Below are 25,153 nucleotides of genomic sequence, written 5' to 3' on the forward strand. Positions count from 1 at the left end.
AACACTTTCTTTAAAGAAAGAAAGAGGGTCGCTGTCCATCTGATGGAAATCACACTTGGTAAACAAATTCAGTGAGAGGTCAATGAATTCTGATTAAGAAAAAACCCCAAATCTTTGGAGCGGCAAGAGACAGTACCCAGGAGCCATTTAAAGAGACCACACTACTTGACACTGTCCTTTTCAGGCTGTGATTGTCCTCTATTTCACATAACATATGTCTTACAAGGAGAGTTTTCTGATTTGGGGGATATTTAGCCACCAGACAAAATGCTCCATCCTTCCCCTTACCATCACAAAAATGTGGCCAAGGCAGTTTATTACAATGTATGACAAGTTTCAAAGAAACAGGGCTGGGTGGAGGGAAGGGAACCAGCCAATCTCTGATAGTAAAGCTAAAATATGTTTGTCTTAGGTGTTTTTCCTGTCTCCCTGTTTCTGTGTGGAGTGCCAGGTGGACTTCGAAAGAGAAAATCTCATTTGGGAATAAAATGGAAACTTGGCAGTACCTAGAGTGCCTGTTGCCTCTGTCTTCACCTGCCAGCAAGTCCCCAGTGGGCCCATGGCCTGTTGCAGTCAACACTTTCTGGGTAAAATAGAGCTCTCCTTCCCATGTTCAATAGCCAGCCTCAGCACAGACTGACAACGTGTTAACAGTGTTCCTTAGGGCCTGGAGCGCTTCTACTGATTAATGTGTAGTTTGTCATAGCCATGGTCACCTTCCTCTGTTAAAAATAGTCTATCATACACACTTTTGCTTGCGCAAAGGCTTTTCAAACACATACATGTATCCACACCTCACGCCCTGCCCAAACAAGTTTGTCACAGGATCTCTTCTGGCCACCAATCCTGCATTACAACATTAATGATGGGAAGACTCTAGAGTTTGTTTACCATGAAATGACTAGCTGCTGGAGTTGGGCTAAAGGGAGAGAGTACACTGACTCACAAGGAATAACCAATGTATTTCCTTAATTCTGTGGTAGTTTGCTCCCCATTCTTGTTCCCAGTCCATTCAACACCTGTATTGCAAAATATTCAACTTATGCCCCTAAGTTTTCATTTTAAATCTTAACGGTAGAACTAACAATTCCCTGAAAGTAAACAGACAGGCAAATTACACAGCTGGGTACATAAAGCACAGTGGTGTGTGAGTGTATTTGTTATTAGCTGAACTAGGACTGTTTACAAGACACACTTTGTGTGATGATACAGTGTTTAAAGTCTATTCTTTCCAGCATGCCCTACAGAGACAGAATTGCTATTGGATAGGCTACCTTGTCTTCTAATTTAGTTGAAAGAAATTAAAAGCCAGGGATCACAGCACAGCACTAGGTGACCAGTTCATAAAGCTGCTCTTTGTTTATTATTGGATTTCATACACTTTCGTTGTTTTTCTCTTGCCCTTTTTGTCTAATAGTGGATACTTTTGAGGTTAGATGAGACATGATGCTTTACAGACTTGGTATCACTCATTCTGTATATGCAATAAGTGGTGCATTGTGCTGATGTAAACAGCTCCCAAATCTGGCATGTTAATATTTCTTGCCTAATTTTTCCAAATGGAAACTACTTGCCCAGAGTCACTGTGTGTTTTCTTCCTCCTTCAGAAGATTCTTCTTGGAAACCTCCATGCCCTGATGCTCCACCACAAAAATGGTTTTCTTTTCTATTTTCTCTGTAGGATGCCCAAGTAGGACATTCTTCTACCTTCCCCGTCCCCCAATTGCATTGCAAGTCTGCATGCATTTTCTTTATCCGTTACCAAAATCATCATGTTTTCCAATTCTTCAAGCATAGATTTAGTGCTGGGATATATATTATGAGGACTTGTTCAGAGTTACATACATCCCAGTTCCTGCAAACACAAGTGGTGCTTCACATGGCAGAGGTGTGTGTTTTCATTTTAATCTTGTCCACAGCAACTTCTTCAGACTTTGTGATTTGTGCAGGAGAGAAACAGGGGAAATATAGAGTTTTGGTAATGTACTCAGCCTCCTGAAGCAGAAGCCGTTGGCAAGCTGCACTACGTCTCAAAATAGAAGAGCTTTATTATTCTTCACTGTATTAAACCCCACATTTAAGGGGTTATAAGTTATCTGTTGCCTAAGAGAGCTGAAACCAGGGTAGTGGTTGAGATCTTTAATTTATTCCATTGTAATTTGCTTGGTTTAATTATGTTTGAAACAAAGTAACTAGTTTCACGGTGGCTTCTGGGATAGGTTTTCACTGAAAAAAAAAGCATAAAAGGCAAATAGTTGACAAGAACAGTGACAAAACATCCAGATAATACTGCCAGGGATAACTTCTCCATGAGACTGGTTGTGTTTTATGTATAAACACACAGAGAAAAGTATCTGCTTGTTTTATAGCAAGCTTATTGCCCTTGATGGATGTTTTTAAAATAGTTTAAAAAAAGTTTGGTTGTTTAAAATCTGAAGGATTTTCTTCTCTTCTCTTCTCTTCTCTTCTCTTCTCTTCTCTTCTCTTCTCTTCTCTTCTCTTCTCTTCTCTTCTCTTCTCTTCTCTTCTCTTCTCTTCTCTTCTCTTCTCTTCTCTTCTCTTCTCTTCTCTTCTCTTCTCTTCTCTTCTCTTCTCTTCTCTTCTCTTCTCTTCTCTTCTCTTCTCTTCTCTTTTCTCTTCTCTTCTCTTCTCTTCTCTTCTCTTCTCTTCTCTTCTCTTCTCTTCTCTTCTCTTCTCTTCTCTTCTCTTCTCTTCTCTTCTCTTCTCTTTTCTCTCTTCTTCTCTTTTCTTCCTCTTTTCTCTTCTTCTCTTTTCTCTCCAGTGTTAGATTTAACACCAAATAAACCTCTACAAGCAGAATACACTAAGAAAGTAGCATAAGGTCTGTGATGATGTATTTTAGTCTGCACTTAAGGTTAAAATCTTCTTTTATTTCTCTGATTGCCCATCCAAGCAAATTAAATAACTCTTTTTAAAAACACTCATCTGTGACTTCTTTCAAGTGACTGTTTCATTTTAAATTCTATTTCCTTTTAAGAAAAGCAGATTTACTGTAACAAATTCCCTTATTTTCCTTCAAATGCCTGTGATATCATGTGTCTGTGTCTCTCTGACTCGTACATACTGCAGTGCCCAGCACTTAGGTAGCTTTTCTGGGCCAACTCTTAGCTGAAGCATCTTTCAGCTCCTACTGTGAGAGAAAGGCTGCTACCAGTGACCCAGTTTGAGGCTTGACCTTCATCAGATGTGTAGTGAAATGTGGCAGGCAACCTTGCAACAAGGCACAGCCCCAAGTATCATATCAGTCTTGAATGATAGGTTTGGCCAAAGGTAACATTCAGGCAAATGTTTTTTTGGTATCTTCAACTGGCAGAAATATGGAATGCACAGTAGTTACCCAGGATCCAAACCAACACCTGAATTGAGCTGGGATGGCAGCAAAGCAGACTGTCAACAGGACAGTGCAGGGAGACACTGGCCAAGAGAGTGAGGCTAAGCATATCCTTTAAGTGGGTGTGTTTGTTTGCTTGTTAAACATGGCTTATATACATGTGCGTTGCCTGACACCTGCTCCTACAGGTCCAGCACACCTGCATATAGTAAACATGTAATTAAACACTTGCTCCAAAATTCATCAGAGGGTAAAATGTCGTGTCCCCTCCAAGCACAGTTATAATGAATTTAGAGCATATCACTTTAACACTAAAGAGATGAGGCTTTGTCTATGGCAGCTGTGGCCATAGACAAGTAAAATGAGTGCTGTTGTCTTCAGGACCTTGCAGTTCCTCACTAAAGACAGACCTTAAAGCTTCAGCATAGTTCAGCTGAAGCAGGGAGTAGAGTGGATTACCCTTCCCTGCCTCAGCTCATGCAAACCGTGCTGCTTTGACTTGCGGTCCCTAAACCTCTGTATGTTGCAAACGCGTCAGCCACTTGCTCCTGAAAAGACCAAGCAAAGTGGCAGCTTCAAATTCAAATGCAAATGCTGCTGGAGAGTATCTGAAATAAAAATCGTGTTCAAAAGTTGAAGGTCCCCTTTCAGTCAGAAACCTTGAGCTTCCTCAAAGTAAGCCTGCAAGAGGTGGCTGCAGAACAGACTATAGATAAAACACCTGCTTTCTGCAGAGCTATCTGAAAAATCTGCATGTCCCATCAGACTAATTTTGCTGCTAGAGGAAAAGGAAGGGGAGGGAGATTGCAACATCTTCTGCTCTCAGTGAAGTCCTGCATGGAGAGGTTGATGTATTAACCACTTCACCGATTTGTGCCAATCTTGTTATCTGTTCTTGTTAAACCTTTATTATTCATGGATCCAAAAATCCAATCATTAAAGCAGTATAAATATTCATAATCTGTGCATTCCATTTAGCTGCTTGGCAAAACTTCTCTGGAGTACAGGAGTTTTGAGGAAATCTGGCCAATGAGACCAGAGCATAGGAAGTGTGCATGGGTTTTCCTTTCTTTTTTACCTGCAAATAAATGCAGAATAACTAATCAACTAAACAACCACAAAAGGGGCAGATATTCACCAGGAAGGATGATATGCACACTTGCTTTGAATTCTGTGTCAAGGGGAATGCAAGGCTTTTTGTAATGCAATTATGTGCAAGAATCAGGATATTGTAAAATTAATGTAGAAGGCGTGATAAGCATCACTGCATGGGTTCATCTGGCTTTGCCGCACATTTAATGTCTAACCATTAACATCCTGCATGGTCCACACTCTTGTTCAATCCTTTTTTAAGGCAGAACTGCCATTCTTCTCTCTGCAGCTATGCTAAATCAAAATGTATCTGTATCCTGCTCTGTGAAAGTCAGTTTATCTAAATTCTGCACTCGTGATCCAGCTTCAGGACCTTTTGGTGGCAGACATAAAACAACAAGATGTTACTCCCACAACAACGTTTAAAAAACACCATTAAAGCATCTGCTACATGGGGTACTCAGCAGTGGGGGGGAGTCTTCTCATGTAGGCCTGGTACATCAAAATCCTGAGCTGCCAGCTCAATACGCAGCACTTCAGGAGAAGCCTTGCAGAGTGCAAGACTTCAGGTTTTTGCTGTTTTAGAATAGCAAGGTGAGGTGTGTATTTTTAAATGCTAGTGGGGTTTTCAAAATTGAGCAATGTGGGCCTGATTGAATGGCAAAACTTTCCCTGACTTCTGCAAGCATCATGCTTGACCAGAGGACTCCTGAGAACACAGTCAGGCACTTTTCAGGTTTTCCATTTCATGTTTTTATGCATTTCCACAAATAAGCAAGTCTTCTATTCAGAGGCAGTTTACACCAGTAACCACTTTCTTGGCTTAAAATCTGCTGTGTACTTCCCACTGCTGCTTAGCCATCTGTGATTGAATGAGCTCTTTCTTCCCCACCCCTTCTCCACCCTCATTGTAGTGAACAGAAGCACTGGGATACATGCAGCGCCATGTAATGCACAGCATGCCAAGTTTCCACTGAAGTATTCACACCCAGCCAAGGGCTTGATTCTTCTGACCCTCCTCAGGCAGGAATTGTTGCTGCAGGATCACAGCTTGTCATTTTCAATATGTAACACTCCATTTATTCCCAATACCCAAGTATAAACAGACTGGAACTTCAGTATCATATCAGGGCTGCCACTTTAGGTCTGAAGATGCTTTGCTTTCGCTGTGTTCAGTTTCTAGACTTCTTATTCCTTAGTTCAACTATAGGTAAAGTGACAGTGAGAAGAGAAAAAAAAAAGGCCTCCTAAACTCTTTGGACTAGTGGTCAGTGATTAGGCAAACATTTAGTTAAGATACCACAAGCTACAGTACATGAGAACAGAAGGCACAACTGGTTCTTAGCACCACAAGGATCAGAGGGATAATTACACCTACTGTATCCTAGTAATTTACTTGACCTTTCCTTTTACAAATACCACCCAGACAAAAACTTCAGTATTGCCAACAGCACTTTGGCTGTGGGTAAGGAAGTGTGTTTAAATGTTAAATGTAAAAATTAGTACTGGAAAGTACATATTGCTAAGTGGGCAAGTGTGTCCCATGAAATAGAGCTTCATACTTTGAACTTAAGAACTGAGAGATGGCTGTGTCTAAGTTGCACTTGAAGTTGTGTATACAGAAGGAGGTACCTTCCATCCGTCCTTTACTTCAGAGATACAAGGTAGATAGGCATCTGGAAATCACTCTATACTCTTGATCTTGAATGCAGTGTATGCTTTCATAAAGTGCTGAACAAACCAGAAAATTCTTCTTCTTTCCCTCCAAATACACATCTAGCTTTCCACCCTGCAGTTTCTCATATTTATATTCCTCCTTGTGTACTCAAATGACATGAGAACTTGCTTGAAGGACTACCATAGGAAAAATGAGTGTTTCAAGATGTGCTAGTGGCTGCAAGAGTTATCTTGCGGTTTGAATTCCTCCAAATTAAATATGACTGACAGCACTAGTCAGCTAACAGACTTATCTAGGGAGGAGGGAACCAACAAAAAAAACTCCTCAGCACATTTTTTGCAATATTGCTTCTTTATGAATTTTCCTTAAAGGTTATTTTTACATCTAAGAGAGACTTTGCTTTAAAAGCTTCTATGTGGGTCTAAGCAAAAATTTTAACAAAAATTTAAATTGGTGGTATTTCAGCTTGCTCAGTTAGTGGCAGCAAATGGAAATGGTGCTGAAAGCAAACAGAAATGGCCATGTACAAGAGTTGTCTGTACAGCATTTACAGGAAAGACTGAGTCTTGGTCTGGACTCCTAGACATACACCTGCAGTATAAAGTTAAATCATGTTTTAAACTAAACTTCCCAGTAAAGGTAAATGCTAACAAAAGTAAAAGTTATAAGGAAGGAGATGCTTTTCACTCCTATGCTGTTAAAGCCTGTAAAAAATTCAGCCATCCCAGTTGGTTACCACATCTCTAACCTATATAAATCAAAGCTTTGTTTTAAATGAATAAAACCACTTTGGCACACAACCATATCGTAGCAGTATGATGCATGCCTGAATATTCCTAAGAATGCCCTCAGAGGTACTCTGTGAGCAGAAGTATTCTTCAGAAGGGAAGAAGAGGGAGTACAAAGACCCATTGTGCACACTAATGCAGAAAAATGAAATCAAATACCATTCTCAGCAAAAGCAGAGTGTCTTCTGAGCAAAGGCTATTAAGTGTGTCAGACTGCAGGATATTTTCTGGACATGGCAATTATGTTAAGACATACTGAACATGTGTCACTTATAATCTTGCCCTGGTTGTAACATCACAGCTTCAGAGGAAAAATGTCTGGTGCAACAATTCTTTGTATCAAATACACACAGTTCTCACGAAGCTGTCACTTCTCATTTGTAAAGAAGGTTAGAGTAAGTTATAATTACTACTTGCTGCCCTGTCAACTAATTAAATATAATAAAAAGCTTTCTGTGAGTTTAATGTTAACATGATGTAATTACAGCAGCTTTGAATGCACAGTGCATGTATTACAGGTTTCGGTATTTGCTCCCCACCTATGACCTAAATTCTCAGGTTAAACCTGTCATATGACTAGTGAGCAGGCACTATCAAAGACAACTATTCAGACATAAATACAAGTCAACCAAAGCAGTCCTGTGCACTTTTAGAGGCACAACATCAGCCTCTGGGGGCAGAGGTGGAAGGAAGGAGAAGAAAGCCAGCCAGTTTCTCCCTTCCACTTTTCTTCCTCTTCCCTTCAGGAGGCACCCTTGCTCAAATTCTCCCATCCACGAGGCTCCCACTGCTCTGAGCCTTTTTCCTCCCTTTAGTAAGGAAAAATACTGCTGATACTTCAAAGCCGCTTCAACCCCATCTCTTCATCAGTCTGAGGAGCATCTTGGTAGAGGAGGACTGAGTGCAGCTGCCCAACTCTGGGGCTGGCTCTACTCTTCAATAAGTAAGAGTTACACCATACAAAAACCTTTTACCCAGGGAAGGAAGGAAGATTTGCTCGGGAGGCCTAGAGCAGAGTAGAAGTGATGATGGAGACCATGTAATGCTCCAGCACTTGGGCTGACATAGCTCCTTATCCAAGTATTTGGATGATCTTTGAACACATTTAAAAATGGTGAAGAGCAGAGAAGTCAGGCTTTAGATCGGCCAAGACATTGGCAGCTACAGCTCTAGTCAGTTGTGCCTACTGCATTTTTCACACTTTCCCACTCATACTCCTCACTCCTCTTCTTTCCCTGTTAACATTCAAGGTCAGGTTGTATGGGGTTCTGAGCAACTTGATTTAGTGGAAGATGTCCCTGCTCATTGCAGGGAGGTTGGATTAGAAGAACTTTGACGGTCCCTTCCAACGCTGACCATTCTGTGATTCTATGTAAGTTAGGTACAAATAGCCCACAAAATAAAAATGTAGTTAATTAAACAAAAATGTAGTCTAAAAGAACCAACTAAAATGATGAAAATCTTTAATTTTATTTAAGTATAGTTGTACGGACACGTGTATATACAAATACAGATCTTATGGGGCAGGGATTTTGTTGCCTTTTTTTTTTAACATTTTCCTTTAAGTTTATATAATGTAAGCATTTCAAAAACAGCACTCAATGAGTAAGTGCAAAGAAACTGCAAAGCAGGGCAGTACAAGCACAGGACCACACTGAGCTGGACTTTCATACCCAGATGCATACACAATGAGTGTCTTCAATGGGGTGTCAAGAGTAAGCATGGTAAGCGGATTTCGCAGACTCATGGGTAACCTCCAACATGCCAGCATCTATTAAACTGTACAGACAATGGCAGCAAGCCTATTGTAGGGAGATTTGTCTCACATTCGAGAAGCTCAAGGGTGAATGCATGGGAAAAACTCAGTGATGCCAGACCAGAAACAGATCTGCCCATTCACAGCTCCAAATTAAAAAAGGAGGAGGGTGGGAGAGGAGGAAGGGCAGGAAGAGGGAAGAGAAGTGTAGAGGGTTGTACATTAAAACTGGTGATTACAAAATCCAAGTGTAATGAAAAGAGGGGAAGAGTTAACACTCTAAGCCTCTGAAAGTGACTGAACCACTGCACTCATAAGGCAACGGATTAAGTTCAGTTTTGAGGGCTAGGGGTGAGAATCAACGGGTACAAATAGAACCATTTTCCTTCCACAGTTACAGAGGAAAGGAAACAATCTACTCAACTACTCTCAGTACTTCCCAAATTTGTTTCTAGTTCTTTTGGAACCAAGTACATACACATATCGCAAATGACACTGGCAAGATCCTTTCCGGAAAAAACTACTCATGGGAACAAAACCAGAAGAAAAACAGGAGGAAAAAAATACAAATAAAAAAGAAACAAACAAACAAAATAACAGAAAAGTTGTTATATCCCCAAAGCCTTTTTAGAAACAAACATGATACAAAAGAACAAAAACTAACACATAAACCACAGGGCTCCAACATCAGACCTTTAAACACTGAGGACAAAACACTGATCATCAAAAGTCATGTTGTTCCAGGTCTTGACATTGTGAAGTCTTGCAACAGATGAACGATTTTCAAAGATGAGTCCTGTATGCTGCAGTGTCATGGCCACTTGTCTCTCAGTTCTCAGCCATGATCACACTTGATGCTTCAAAGCTCTGTCTTGTAATCAACACGTGATTTTAATATCCTGAAAGTCTATTGTTCTCACTTACAAAAGACATAAGAATCAAATTAATACTTTATTATCAAACACTATATACAACAGAGGTTGCTAATAATACAGAATTTAAAGAACATAGCTTTAAGTTTTACTTGTCTTTCCTTCGCCATCCAAGTAAGTACAGTACAAAACAATATTCTAAACTAACACGAAATGTTACCTTGTCTACTGAAGGATACACAGTATCCACTAAGCTGACTGATCCCTATTTTGCCTGCTTCACATTGCAATGCACTTGGCAGCCAGGACTGCAGGTCACGGGCGTAAGTAACCCACCTAGGCTGAGGGAGAATCAGTACCTCAGATTTGAGCTGGGGCAGATAAAGGGTAAGGAAGCAAAAATCTCCTCAATTTGCAGCAACATCTGCATTTAAAGCATCTAGAGATTTGCAATGCAATACAAAGCCCACCAACATTTATGTATCGTGGTATGACTGGGATTGCCTAATGCCATCAAGTATCAAACTGACAGAGTCTGGTATGCTGTTCCCAGCCACACCGTGCCAGGCAGCACTGGGATCTGCCATGCAGCCACATCATTTGTGTTGTCCCTCACCTACCCAGCAAGGCTCTGTGAAAACATGAAGGGGTGAGTTTCACCAGGAGTAACACTAGTGACAATCCTTTGTGGATAAATGTATGTCTTCAACTCCAACATCATTCAGAGACAAAGGATGACAAATGAAGTCACTGTTCCTACATTAAATTGGCACTGCTGGTATGACTGCCTGCAATTGCTATGAATCATTTTAATATGGTTACACATCATGCAATATTATCTGTACTCTGGTTAATAATCCATTTGATAAGGTGTATTTTGAATAAGCTCACCTCATCCAAAGCTTTATAATTCCTACATTCAGGAAGTATTAGTGTGTGTACCAAGCATATACAAAAGAGAGCAAAGTACCAGACAGCCCGTAATGAGATGATGACTTCCCTCACTGTTTGGTCTGTGTATCTTTATCCTGTGCACTTCATACTAGAGCAAATTTCCTGCTTTCCTCCTGTAAGTACAGGCCCTGCATTAATGAATATGTTCGATATCAGGCAAGCCCAGGTCATAGCTCAGCATGCATAAAACCTCCCTTTACATTTCAAATTTATTTTTCCTGCTTCAACTCCTGGAAAGCTTTTTGCCATTAAAAACAAACAAACAAACAAACAAAAAACAAAGCCTACGAAGTGCTGTTCATTAATGGCATCACTCAATTTTGTTACGGCAGACTTTTTCTTCATAATTAATATGTAAAAATCTTATTTTGCTTGAATGCACTCTGTGTTTTGTTTCACATTTAATGTAATTACCAGTTTTTGTCAGAAAAGCTCTGTTTCAGTCTGAGTCTGAAATTTCACTGATTATGCTTAGCATCCAAATTCCATGGTAGCCAAGCCAAAAAGCACTCCAAGGCTTGCACTTCCTGGCAAAGTACTTTTTAAAGTTTTGTGTTAGCCAAGGCTCAGATTCCTTAACAAGGTCATACCTAGTTCCATCAACAAGACAGTCCCATTTGCTAATTGCATCAAGGGTTACCACTTCTCTCACATGTTTGAACAGGACAAGCATATATACTCACTCTCAGCATAAAGTATATCTAAATAATGTATTTTCTATTCTAGTGGATTTTTAAAAAAATATTTTGTTAAGTCTTTGGGAGCCCATCTAGTTTATCTCCGGTTGATAAACATGTTTCCTCTACTCTTCAAACTGTGCTGGAAGGTGAAAAGACAAAAATCAACACTTGAATTCATATTCCACACTTTTCTTTCCCCCCATCAAACAATGCTATTAGAGTGCCCTGGCTTCTTCTACATGTGGTTTATTCCCATGACTGAGGAACTTGCAGGAGAGACAAATCAAGAGCACACTGAAGATCCTGTGTCTCAAACGTTTCATCTGGCCACCGATGTCCTCTTTTAGCATGTATTAACACCCAGAGCAGCATCCAAGGCTATCAGCTACTAAGTCAGTGCTGGGGAAGGTCACTTTATTCTCAAAAGTGCCTCTGCATTTCAAGAAAAAATTGTAGCACCACGGTTGATTTGTTTTAAAATAAAATAATCCGGTGTGCATTATCCCCTTAAAACGAAATAACAGAGGCACTCACACCCCCAGTGAAGTTTCCTAAATCTGACCTTGCCTGTTGTATGCTAACATTCCTAAATACTAAACTTCTTCCTCTCACCAAAGACAGCATTACTACTTGTGAGCACAAATTTTACTGTCAAAGACATTTCAAGACAGTCCTATAAGAAACATCATTTTTCCCTTTCAGAAGCCAGTTCATTTAGAAACTCCTGGAGGTAAGGGTGTTATATTATGTCTACTCTTAATATTTCCCCTCCAGTCCTGACATGGTGACACAATGCCTTGCATGATCATCCTACAGTGCTGAATGAGAAGGCATAAATATTGTATCACAGAGAAAGACTCTCCCAGGTTTTCACTCACTTTCCTTATCTCTCACTGACTGTATCCGCCACTATTCTTCCTAGTCCACATACGGATGACACAGTGAGCTAACAGAGGTGACTTTTTAAAGGAGAATGCAGAGGAAAATAAGAATCACTAGTGTCACTATTATAGTTTGGCATTTTCATTTGGAGTCCTTTTATTTATATGGAGGGGTTAAGAAAGTCACAGGGTAGGTAGGGGTGGGTGCTGAAGCTAGTTATCCCCTTCAAATTTTTGCTGAGTTCAGGCTAAAAGGGAGAAGAAAAGGGAAAAATAACAATTTGACATCTGCAAAAACAATAAAGTCCCTTTCCTGGGATGAGCAGTTAGGTGGATCTTTGATGTTCCAAGACCCTGATATTTTCTGCGACAGGTTGCCGGAGCATACTCTGCTATAATATCAAAAGCATTGCCAGGAGGAACAATAGAGTTGCCAAAAGCCAGCTGGGTATCCTTGGTGTCTGTGCCGCGTTCTCACCACGGGATGGCTCGGCTGACTCATGTACGGTATCATCTGTTCAAACAGAAAGCACACATTCCAATGAGATTTTGCATCCTTAATAAACTCTCACTGAACCGACAACCATAAGTAGATTTCAGTGCCTTTATGAAATAGGGCAATGAACCTTGTGCTGTCATTGACATTCACAAGCATGTAATATCTCATTATGTAATCAACTTGGGGCCTAGTCCTGCATTTCTTACTCGAAAAACTCCCATTGAAGACCAGAGGAGCAGAAAGTAAGCCTGATTTCAGTGGATTGAGGAATGAAAGATTCCTCTTCCACTAAAAGACTGTAGCTCTAGCTTTGGATGGCTCATTAGATAGCAATAGTTGGGAGGCAGCTAAATAAAAACACCTGATTTTCAAGTGTTGCACATGCCCAGAATTAATTTCACAGTTAATCCCCTTACTCAGTTACAGATTCGGGCTCCTGAATTTGAAATGACAGCCTCTAAGCCCAAGCATATATTCCCTTCCTCACATAAAATTTCCACTGAAGTACACTGCACCTGGGGATGTGCAGGAGATCTAAGATCATTCCCCCTTCTTGAAACAGAATTTTTAAGGCTAACACATGACAATCACCAATTGTATAGAATACACACTCAATCTGGAAAATCTCACTCCCTTTTATTGTACACAAAATAGAGAAATACATATGTGCTGCTAAAACTAATGAGAAAAGAACCAGATGAGTTGGGAAAACATACTTATGCATTAGTGGCAGAAGAGAATACAGTAACAAATATTAAATTTATGGTACATAATAAACCTTCATTTAGTTTTCATAAACTACAGATCAGCCTAAAAGCCATAGATTGTAACATAAAAAAGGTAGGTAAAGTCAAATTCAGCTTCCGTGTTGTTCCGTGTATTTTTCTCTGCAAAGCCATCCATATCCCTCATATCCACATTTGGCCCTTCATATCCCCCATATCCTAATCTGGCTATTTAAAAAAGCAATCTGAGGTTTGCCATAAAAAGTTAGCTCTGACAGAAATAAGCTAAACCTTTTGGGGAAATGTGAAGTGGACTCAAAATGTATTCGTAAGTTTTTTAGAGTCCTTTAAGTTTCCAGCAAAATTAAGTGTAATAAGCTCCCCTATTTATAAGAGATGTCAACATATCTATGATGTTTCTGTCTCATAGCTCCTATCTCAAGAAACTGCACTGTCAGGATTACACTGGGTGAGAGCTGTGCAAGTCCACCTAGAGGACTAAGGGAAGCAGGAGTAAGGACACTGGGCTCACTGAGACCACTTTGGCATAGAGCCTTTCATATTACTTGGCTTTAGCTACTAACAAGCTCCCACCCCTTCCTACCCACACAACAGCAGATAGAGCACTTAGCATAATTTAGGCTAATAGGCTCTTCAGCCCCAGCTCAGTTACACAGCAAGATGCACTGTAAACTGAATTAGCAATTTATCACCTGTACTTTTTTCAGCACTAATTGATGCTATAATCACATAAGGCTTATCAACAGGTTTCAGTGCTGCTCAAGGCAAAAGTATGACAAGCAAGCACTGATCAACTGTAAATAGTTCACGTCTGTAAGAAAGGGACGTCATCTCTACTTTGGGGTGCCAAGCAATAGCACAGAAGGTAATAGGCAGAAATTGATGCACAGGAAGTTCCACCAGAATAGGAGGAAGAACTTTACTGTGTGGGTGACTGAGCACTGGAAGAGACTGCCCAGAGAGGGTGTGATTCTCCTACTAAAAAGCCATCTGGACAAAATCCTCAGTAAAACATGCTCTAGGGGACATGCCTGGGCACGGAGGTTGGACTAGGTGACCTCCGGTGGTCCCTTCCAGCCCTACCCATTCTGTGATTCTCTGATGTCAGTGGGAAAGACTGGCTGGAATGACTTTAGCTGCAGCTCCGCACCACATATGACAAGGAGACCCTCCCAGGCACATTGAGCAAGGCCCCACTATTCTTCCTCCAGAATTATTCCAAAGGAATCTAAAAATTTCAGTGAATGCTGGCTACTGAAAAGTGACAATTCCAGTGGTTGTCAATACCAAAAGCTGTTTCACATTTCAGTTCCGAGTTACAATCTTGTACTTTGATGACACTGCAATGACAATACAGTGCTTCACAAACGCTTCCTTCTCAATTAAAATATACTCTAGGAATTTACAGAGAAAAAATAACCCTGTCCTAACTGTCAGTTCTATCTTCTTTCATATATTTAAAGTTAGCTCCTCCCAATTTGAAAACATTTACTCACTGCTGATGAACTAAAACTAGAGAGAATTATGTGTATTACCTTCTATCTCTTGCATCATCAACAGAATGGCAAATAAGTCTGAATTTGCAACACTGAATGTCAACAGTTTTGTCCTAATTATATCAGTGACTCAGCACTAAAACACAACAGGCCACAACTAGTGTAAAGCACTAATAAATCCTCATCCTCTGTGACTATCAGATACTGCCACAACTGGAACACTGGCTACGGCTAAAAAACTCAATGAAAAAGCACTAAGCTAAAAAAATTACTTTGCTTAAATGAAAAATATGGAGATCTTCTATGATGCCATTTTTATAAATCCATTCTTCACAGAAGAATTGATTTCCATGTAATATTAAGGGATTCCTTTCGAGAAATCATCTGGGTTTTCTGTCAGTGCTGTTGCAAGGTTTCTGCACTTGTCTATTAGAAGACACAATTCATCTGTGGTTATGAATATTAGTCTACATATACAATTTTCCTTGGAGGTGCAGAGGTATAACTGCACTTTATTTAAGGCTTGGGAAAAAGGTTTTGCTTCATTTTAAACACTAAAGGCAAGTAATGAACAGGAAAAACTCCTGAGTAAAATCCAGAAGGTCAATGCTAAAGACTGGAAATGCCACCAGTAAATAGAAAAAATTATTTTGACAGCCATAAATTTTTCAGATCACACAGCCTCATATCACATGCCCTTCAGGTATAACTTTCAGATATGCACAGCTGCAATTTTTGTTTAGGGGCTTTTTATTTTTATTATTAAGGAGGAAGAGAAGGGGAGGACAGGAATAGAGCCAATTACTTTGATCACTTCTGAAAGAAGTGTGATCATTACAGATCAGCTTCCTACAAATTTCTGAACAAAATCAGTGAAATTACAAGGGTTCAAAAATCACACAAATGGTGATTTTTAAAAGAAAGACGACAGCAAGTAATCTGCTGAACATGACCCTCCTGTCTTCCAATTCTTCTGTCTACTGTGGAAGAAGACAATGGCAGGCCAGATGAGAGCACAGAAGCAGAGGATGTTCGCCAGAGACATGCAAATTAGTACATTACACAGAACACATGCAACAAGATCCACCAATTAATAATGCAAACACACACTGATGTCAGCAGTGGGAGTTTTTTGGTACCAAACCTTCTCATTAAAGCTATTATTTCCTCCTGGTAACATAAACAGTATTTCATCTCAGACTGCAGGATGCTCTTTGTTTAATTTTGGTTCCTTGGTTTGCCTGCTGCTTTCTAATGATGTGCTTTTGTGATGATGCTAGCTAGTTATAACCATTCAATGGGAAGTGAGCAGCACTGCTAAAAAAAATAAATATTCAGCAAGTTTACTAAAATCAGGCATTTAATACTCAGATGATCTCTTTTGCAAGCCAGTAACAGGAGAAATACACATTAATTAGACCATGTTTACCAAATCACTAAATGTAAAAAAGTGCATTGAGTTTTTAGATTCGTAGGTAACACAGAGACAGTGAAAGAACATCTTTATGTCTTCTGTACAAGAATGTTGTTATCAAATGTATAAATGTATCTAATGTAAATGCACTGTCCTTGCATTTAGATTTGCTTAGAAAACACCTTTGATTCTCAAACCTCCAAATTTTAGGAGAGTCTTGAAAATTATTTCAAAGAAAAACAATAAACCCTATTGTTTATCCATAGGCATATCATTCAAATTGGATAATTTGTGAAAATCTCATTTATTCTTCTGCATAAATAATGAATTTTAATTAAAGGAACTGCACATTACAGAGAGTAAAAAATTAGTACACTGCTTCATACATAAAGAGGAAGTCTTTCAAACAGCATAAGAGAAAAAAAATCTTGGTAATTGTTCTTCAGGGTATGTACTAAATAGCATATGGGCAATATTTTCTGGTACAATTTGTTTGTTTAACTGTGTATTTTAATTATTGAGGCTTTAATAAAACAATGTGTGAGCACTGTGTAGGTATATATAAAACAAACAGGTAAACCACTACTACAAATACTTCTACATATCCACCTAATTTTAATGTCATGAGCCATCTCATTTATGTTGCTGGGATTACATATACACCTAGAATTAAATATGCCTCTATCTATCATAAACTTGAGCCACTCAAACAACACACATGTACTTTCTACACAGAGACATGTCAGCTTGATTGATGTTGGAGATTAATATAACTTTGCCCTGGGCAGATAAGGGGTTTCATCATAGCAAGCATCCTTATTCTTAAGGCAATGTTTTACAAAAAAAAAAAAAAAACAAAGCAGAAAAGGCCTCCCCAAACTTAAGTTTGCTTCAATAAAAACAGGGGAGAAATTTTTCTACATACACACACACACACACACATATATATCAGTGTGTGTGCACATGTGTGTGTATGTACACATATGTAAAAATGATACTTTGCCTAACCATGTATACACACAAATATATATAATTTTAAAGGACTAATTTCTATATAAACACTAACTCAGTTAGTTGCATGCTTGTGTCATGCACCAGCATTAAACAAGCAGTGCTTCTGTTTTTCGGAAGGTCTTTTGAAACCATACATAATAAATGAGGTGTGCCCATTGACTTTTATTTCTAAAACTTTGGACCCAGTTAGTAAATAGGGTGTTTTGCCAACATGCTGGGTGTTTGGCTTGGATGGGCCAGTGACTTCAGGATACTGGTGAAAATTTTACACTGGCACACACCAAATTACATTAAACCATGTCACCCAAAAAAGCAAATAAAGCAACATTTTTCTTCCCCTGATTAGACAAGGATACAGGAAATATATCATACAGTGCATTAGCACTGCTAGAAATGTCCAAAAGAAGAGCAGTTGTACCATGCAAAGCATGCAGAGAGAAGAGGAAAAAAACTACTGAAGCACCAGAGGGATACACGCATTTGTTAAAAGAGATTCTCTAAGCATACTAACCTGCTGGTTCTAATGAATTTTCTACTTTGTCGTTAACATCGAAAACACGATCATGAACACCTATAGTTTTCATACAGCTGTCTATAACGAAAATAAAGATAACAGCCAAATATGTTAGTGAGACACCCTTAAACTCCCCACTTTCCTTGTTTCCTCTATTTTTTTCTCTCTATTTACTGCATATAATTAAGCATATTCATATTTTAAAATCTGTGGCACTTGTCCAAATGCAGTACACTCTCTGATCTGTACCCATTTCCAGAAACAAGTTAGCAACTGCGATGTAACTAAAGTTTTATGAAAAACAATAAGAAAATACAATGAAAATCATAATACAAACGTTGTTGTATGTAAGAACAGATACAAGATTTAACAGCTAAAAACCAGATTTACTGCTGTTTACTAGACCACACAGTAAAGCATGCACTAGAAAGCCACCCTCAAAAACTTAATCTGAAGAACTTACTTGCTGGTCGCACAAAGACCTTAAGCTTTAGGCAGGATCTCCTTCCATTATCTGGGATTGCAGAAGCTGTAAAATGAAGAACAAGGAAAGACAAGTGGAGGAGTAAGAGTGTGCAATGCAGAATATATTTTGAGCAAAAATAAACTATCCTTTATCTTCCCTTCATCTGAAGGGCTGGACACATTTCAGTCTCTGCACAAAAGACTTAAAAGTGCACAACGTAGCGTGACTACGCAAAAGCAGGAGAAGAACTGTAGGTTTTATTCTAATTAATTCCTTTATTATTTGACATGGAAGTAGTGAAGCACATAGTATTTTCAATGTTTCATTATCTCCTTTCATCTTTCCACACCTTTTTCTTGGAAGCTTTTTTGATATGTTTTTTGCTGTAATGCATGTGTCCACTCCGAAAAAACAACACTTCAGAACACTTAGAGAAAAGTTAGTCTTGAAACACTAAGCCATAGGCTTCAACAACCTAAAAAGGGACGAAAAAACAAAATGACACCAAAGGTGACAGTGCTAAAAATGGAACTCTGTATATAGTCCCAGAAAAGTAAAAATACACACCATTAAATTTTACAGCAAAGTCAGCCTCCATATGCATCTGCCTTTGTTGACAAAATATTTATCTTGCTTCAGTCAAAACACAATTTCCCATGTTATACAACTAACAAACCAAAATCAGTTTACTCCTTCTTTCTGCCCTCCCTTATCATTTCCCATTCAAAGTATTTAATTTTAAGAATACTTACTGTATTAGGAGAAAAAGAGTAAGTGGAAGTATGTCTAGCCCTAATGCAAAAGATCACACACAAAGATCCAGTGTCAACACCTACTTATTTCTCTGTTGTGAAAAATTCCTTTCTAGAACCATTCTTGCCTCAAAATACATAATCATAATATGCCTGCCTGTCAGCACAGACCGGACTCCCTTGTGTAATGTCTGCCAATCTTTACATACTGGTAACTTTCCTCAATTTTTAAATTGTACACTGGCCCACAGCTGAACATGCACACTGGCAACCAAGCAACTTGACTTGCGCATGCAGACTTTCACTTCCAAAAGACCATTCGTGTTTTTTTCTTGCAAAACCCCTCAAAAGCTATTGCCAAAAAATATTGCCTGAAACACTACAGAGTAACTTCTATTTTATTGCATCAAAAAAGCCATGTATTAAGGCAAAAGGAGCTGTGTTTTGCATTAAATGGCAACTATTGGGAAAGATGATTCAGCTGGCAAGATGTTAGTTTGTTCTGTTTATCCTTGTTTCACCCATTTTTATTAATTCTGTCCCTGTGTGTGACAAATAACTAACATGATTTATACACAGAGATATGAATGCACACTCTTTGTCTTCACGTTAAGCTCACACTTGAAGGGGTCCTCAACTAATTTGAAATAAATTTCCTAAGTCTTTGATGATGTGCTTGGAAGGCAGGCATCAGATTTTTCTTAGAAGAACTTACCAAGAACTAGAAAACTCAGCACAAACACAAAAAAGGAGAAAAGCAAAGAATATAATAAAGCTAAAGCTGTGGTTCCACATCTTGAAAGTTCTTGAAAAATTGTACCCTTTCTTTAGTCAAAAGTGAGTAGAAGCTATGCTCCCCCCCTCACAATCCCAAGCAGTCAAAAGAGAGTTAACAGATAGTTTTGCTATAGGATCTTACTAAGTCAAAGTCAGAAAATCTCCATCTATTGACATTTACAGTAACTGGTGTGTTATTTAGGGTAAAATACCCGCACTCTGTGGCTATATTCAGGAAATCTTGTCCTTTCTGTGGCCCTCACTAAATATACATAACTGGCTAAATGGTTTGTTAAGACTGAACAGGCAGTTGTAGATTTCTCAAAAGATAAGAATCATACAGTCATTACCAAATTACCAGCATAAAGGTGGAAATAATACTTGCAACATTAGACAAAATAGAACCCCTACAGTAAATTTACCACTAACAGATTTTTTCTGCCCAGAAATTATTCCAGAAGTGCATTGTGACACACATTTATTTAAAGGTAAATTTTAGCTTTGATGCTTACATGCAGTTGCTTAGGTCCATCAAATAAACACGTTTTGCTCACTGCTCTTTATTATAATACTCTGTTATTCAGTGACTAACTAGAATACCACTGACTAGCTAGGAGCCAATAAAAAAATCCAGGCAAAAAAAAATCCATTCTTTCTGGAAAACACACAAAATTAATGCTTTGTTCATATGTGTTCAAAGGTGTACTCTCAATTTTTTGCAGTAAAGTCAGGAAGATGCCCCTTTAATCGATGTTTTACTCCTTCAAAGGGAACAATGAAGAATAAAAAAAAAAAAATCAAGTAGCATTTTTCAGCGCTCGCATCTGCCTTAACAACCAAGACCAAAGTGGTGAAGGGATACAGTGCAACCTCTTCGGCCTTCCTAAGATTAGGTACTGTTTGCCAAGATGCATGACTGCAATTAATTTTTTTTCCTTCCTTTCTTTTTCTCCCATCCTCCCTCCTTCTCCCTTCTCCTTTTCCTCTTCAAAGAAAAAACATACCCCAGTGGCAGTTTTTGTCCTAAGACCAGATGCATCACCCACACGAAAGAGTCAGGAAAGGAAAAAGAGAACTCCTCTTTGTCAGCTGGGATCTGTAAAAGCTGCTTCTCAGGTAAACCAGGGCTGTTGTTGCTACATGCCACTGAAATTAGCTACAGTATAAGAAAAGATGTCCTTTCTAGGTGCTACAAAGAGAAATTTCATTCTCCTTCCTGCACCAAATCAGGTTAGCCCCTAAGGCTTTGCTATAATATTTTTCCATTTGCCCATTTTAAAGGTGATATTAGCAATAAAACAGAGGCCAGTTCTGAGAGCAGGAAGCCTCTGATACTAATGGCATCTGTCCCAAGCAACACTTTTCATTTCAAAAGCCAGAATTCCCAAGGAAAAAAAAAACGAAATTGCAGCCTTGCTGCACAACGAAAACAAACCTTTGAAAAAAGTCCCTCATAAGGCGCAAAAGTAGTTACATGCTCTTTTTTCTTCATGGATGATATTAGACTAGAAAAGATCTGACTGGTTTGGTTTGTGCCAGGAAGAATCACAATTGAAAACAGAAGAGGAACTCTGCAGCGTTGCTAGTTCCTATATGTCACTACAATTCCTATGACACTTCCCTCCTCCCTTGCCCTACCTCACCTTTACCAGCAACTTCATGACAATCTCTTGGGTCCCTCTTTTAAAGAAAATGTTTTAGACTTCATGGTTACATAAAGACTTCGTTTAGAAGAAAGTGAACACTAAAATCCCTCTGAAATAAAAAGATATATGAAAACAGCTCAATGATTACAGAAATAACTGGTTTGGGCTCTTCATTATTTTTTTAAATAGGAAAATTCCACAATTCAGAAGAAATTTAAGTCATGGCCTCTGTATTCTTCAGATTGGAGACTGGAGATTCCATCTCCATTAGCTGAACTAGAAGAAAACACATGTAATGAACTACTGCACACAGGACTAGATGGATCCAAAAATGGCCCATAAAGACAAATTAGATGAGAAAATTTCTCGTCTCTAAAACACTTCTGGTTATCATTTTTATACCCTGTAAGGAAAGGAAAGAGAGTGACAAAAATTATTCTCTCCTCATCTAGAGCCAAACCATAAATATTTCAGTGTTTGCAAGCTATATTTAAATATATAAAAAATAAAATTACACAGCTCTCAGCTAGAAAACACATGGTACATTATTAATATATTAGATATAAATAACAGGTTAGGTCCTTCTTCAGCCTGATAACACTTAGCAGTTATTCAATGACTGCAGGAAGCTGCAGATAGAGAATAAAAAAGTAACATATACAGAAAACAGTTATGCAGTTCAACTTACTATGATAAATCCCTAAAACTCATTAAAGGAGTCATCAAGATACGGCCCAATCAGTGTACAAAATAAGCTAATTAAAAAGTAAATGTACAAAACAAACAAACAAACAAAAAATAGAATTTCAAAAGTAATTTGGTTATCAGGACCTGCTAGAGATGTGACAAAAGCTGTAATTATTTCCTTTCCTAAGACAGGCAAAAATTTGGCTGGCAACTACCCAAGGCTCAGTTATCAGGATGCCACAAATAAAAAGTGCCTCAACCATCCTATTTACTGATAGTAACCACATGTAGTCAGTGGTTACTTCTGCTTGCCTCCTCACTCATTCTTAGCTTTCTAATTACAGGATTGCATCTTTCCCTAAAATGCAAGTCCTGATACAGAGAAAAAAAGGAATCACAAATGCAGTCCAAATTCTCCTTTAGCATTGCAAAGACATTTAACATTCAGGGCATAAGTCACTCTGGGCCCTATTAGACAGCAAAACCAGTTCAGCGTAGAAAAAGGGCTCCGTTTTTCTGAGTCACTCAGATAGTACCTTTGTTTAGTATGGGGGCGGGGATACTGGTAAAGGAGCATCCTTTTCTTTATGAAGAAACCCAACACCTTCAGTGCACCTCTGCAGACACACTGCAGATGGTAATTCTCTTACTATTTTGTATTTCAATTACTGTTACCAGTTCACTTGGAGTATTCTCTAAGGGATTACAAACCAGTGATCATGAAACACAGGAGACAGTCTGCTCTCACTGCATTTTTGAAAAATGTAACGAATGTTTTCTTCTGCTCTCTGCTAAGAAGTCCATCAAACAGGGTCTCCTGTAGGGAAGAACTGAGAAATCACACCAAGATCTCACCTCAGTTCATTGAAGATGTACTACTACCACCACCTCTGTTACACAGATTCTGGCCCTGGTAAGTGCTTCCTAACCATAAGCACTAAACAGAAGAATTGTTTCAGACTGGGAAACCAATAGAGGATTAATTTTGAACTTCTCCCCAGCACACTAAACTGACACATGCAAACAGCTTAAGTAAACACCTAACACTTACTGTCCAGGCAAAAGGGTTGCACGTGTAACTTCTGTAATCATGTGGAGAAACACCACAAAGAGAGAACCTGCAGCAATCCCATAAACAGAATGCTACATGTTGTAAATCAGAAACTCATGTTTACACAGTCCTTGCACTCTCTTAGTCCTGTAAGTTACAGACAATCTCTCCAGCAGAAAATATTTATAGCTCTGATTTGCCTCTAGCCCTTTCAGGCACAATAGCACTCCCATTAGTCAAATCCAATATCCAAGTAACCTTATACAACCTGAAAATCGTAATTCCACCAACCTGAAGTGTTTTAGCATCCAATATCCTGTGTTAGCTACAGAGATTTAGAAAGTTTTATTTTTAAGAAGAGTCATGTGCTTCTTTCTTTGTAAAGAAATGAGTATGTGTGAGAGCATTAAAAATGCAGTTTTCCATTATGTTTGCCACAGGCAATATTTCTCAATTTGTGCAAGTAAGAAGAAAAAAATAGCCTATTAGTTGCTAGAAGAGCTCAGCCTTCCCCCTGAAGGTTTTCATGTGATTTACCATAGAACACAAATGTATGCAAATTAGCCAGGTAAATGCAGAATTAGTTATTAATATTCTTCTCACAGTTTAGACTGAAAAAACGTACGAATTTGCATAAACTTTACAACTGAAAAAGTCAGCTAGAATTAAATCAATCAATAAAGCACTCCTCTGTGTGCATACATGAAGTAACACCAACAGCTAAGGATAATGAAGGGTTCTTCAAAATTATTAATCAAAAAGAAGTTACTTGAGAGGATTTATAGATCTTTCTTTCTTGTACATGTTAAAATAAAACAAAACTAAAAAATAGATAAATACTGGCCCTATGGAAAGCACAGGTCTCACCAATACTTGAGTTTAATTTAAAAGACTTTCCATGATTGCTCTTTCATTCCAACCTAACAGCAAAAGCTTTGTTCTGGTAGGATACACAACTCCATTCTGGGAAAATGAAAATATTGAATGCCCACAACTTACTCATTCTTCAGACCAACACAACAATTAAGCACAATTCCTCAATAAATCACCACTAAACTTACTGGTAGAGTTGGCATAGCTGAGTCCACCATCTCTCTGTATTTAGTCACAACCAAGATGAGAAAAACAAAAAAAAAAATTCCTGAGCAACTTAAAGACTCAAAAATCTCAAGCCAACAGAGAGAGAATCTCATCTGAAAAACCACTTGATCCAGAACTGCCAACAATACTTGAAAACTAAGAAAAACTACCTAAAATGGAAAGTAAATAAATAAACAAAGAGATGAAAGATCGCAGCTAATACTGCCTATGGCTTAATAAAAGCAAAAGGACTATGGATACCAGCATTTCCAACTGCGTATTTTAAAATCCACAGTATTAATAGGACACCTAATACAAATGCATATTTTTGCATTACTCTTGCATACTCAACTGCATCTGTACGAAGTGAAGGTAAAAACAGTCACATTGCATTTTTGTACTGACCCTGTCTGTGTGAAGATACATGCCTACACACAAACATGGACTTACATTCTGCACTCATTCAAAATATAAACGACAAAGTGCACAGCAAGGAGAAAAAGACTTGATAGAAACCAAGTGCACAACACACAGATTGTGAAATGCTACGTTTAATTCCTAATGTCTTATACATAATTTGCACTGGCATAGCACTGTGTAAAAACACTGGATTATTATGGCCTACTTCTCAAGTGACTGTATTTCTCAGACCTCCTAAAAAATAACCTAGTGAGTGGAAATGACTTGCCAGAAAAATGCTATTTTAGTGAGAGTTCTTGGAAGAAAGTAACAGTTACTGTTTCTGCACTTAATGCTGAATTAACTGTCCCAGTGCAACTGTTGGCCAGAAAGAATATAATTTTTCTTGCAGCTTCTAATGCATTGCAGCTTATATATCTGATTGAAGGCTGCATAGATTGAAAGTTGGTTTCACATCAAAGTCATATAAAACAATACCAAGCCATGTATGTTAAGATATGTAAACCATGGACTTCCAGCTTAATTAAGTCATTTGTTC

At 38.6% G+C, this 25,153-nt stretch overlaps 1 protein-coding gene across 1 annotated transcript in view; it reads right to left on the reverse strand.

Moving 5' to 3' along the window:
* Nucleotides 1–10,767: 10,767 nt before the first annotated feature.
* Nucleotides 10,768–25,153, reverse strand: part of EFNA5 (ephrin A5) — a 163,216-nt gene continuing 148,830 nt past the window's right edge. The window contains exons 3-5 of the mRNA XM_029959968.1: nucleotides 18,200–18,265; nucleotides 17,734–17,814; nucleotides 10,768–12,567 (exon numbers count right to left, since the gene is read on the reverse strand). Of these exons, the coding sequence (XP_029815828.1) occupies nucleotides 12,446–12,567; nucleotides 17,734–17,814; nucleotides 18,200–18,265 (269 nt within the window). The 3' untranslated portion in view covers nucleotides 10,768–12,445. The remainder of the gene's footprint in view (nucleotides 12,568–17,733; nucleotides 17,815–18,199; nucleotides 18,266–25,153) is intronic.

The sequence above is a fragment of the Manacus vitellinus genome, unplaced genomic scaffold, assembly GCF_001715985.3.
Source record: "Manacus vitellinus isolate BGI_N305 unplaced genomic scaffold, ASM171598v3 scaffold_23_pilon, whole genome shotgun sequence".
NCBI lineage: Eukaryota > Metazoa > Chordata > Aves > Passeriformes > Pipridae > Manacus > Manacus vitellinus.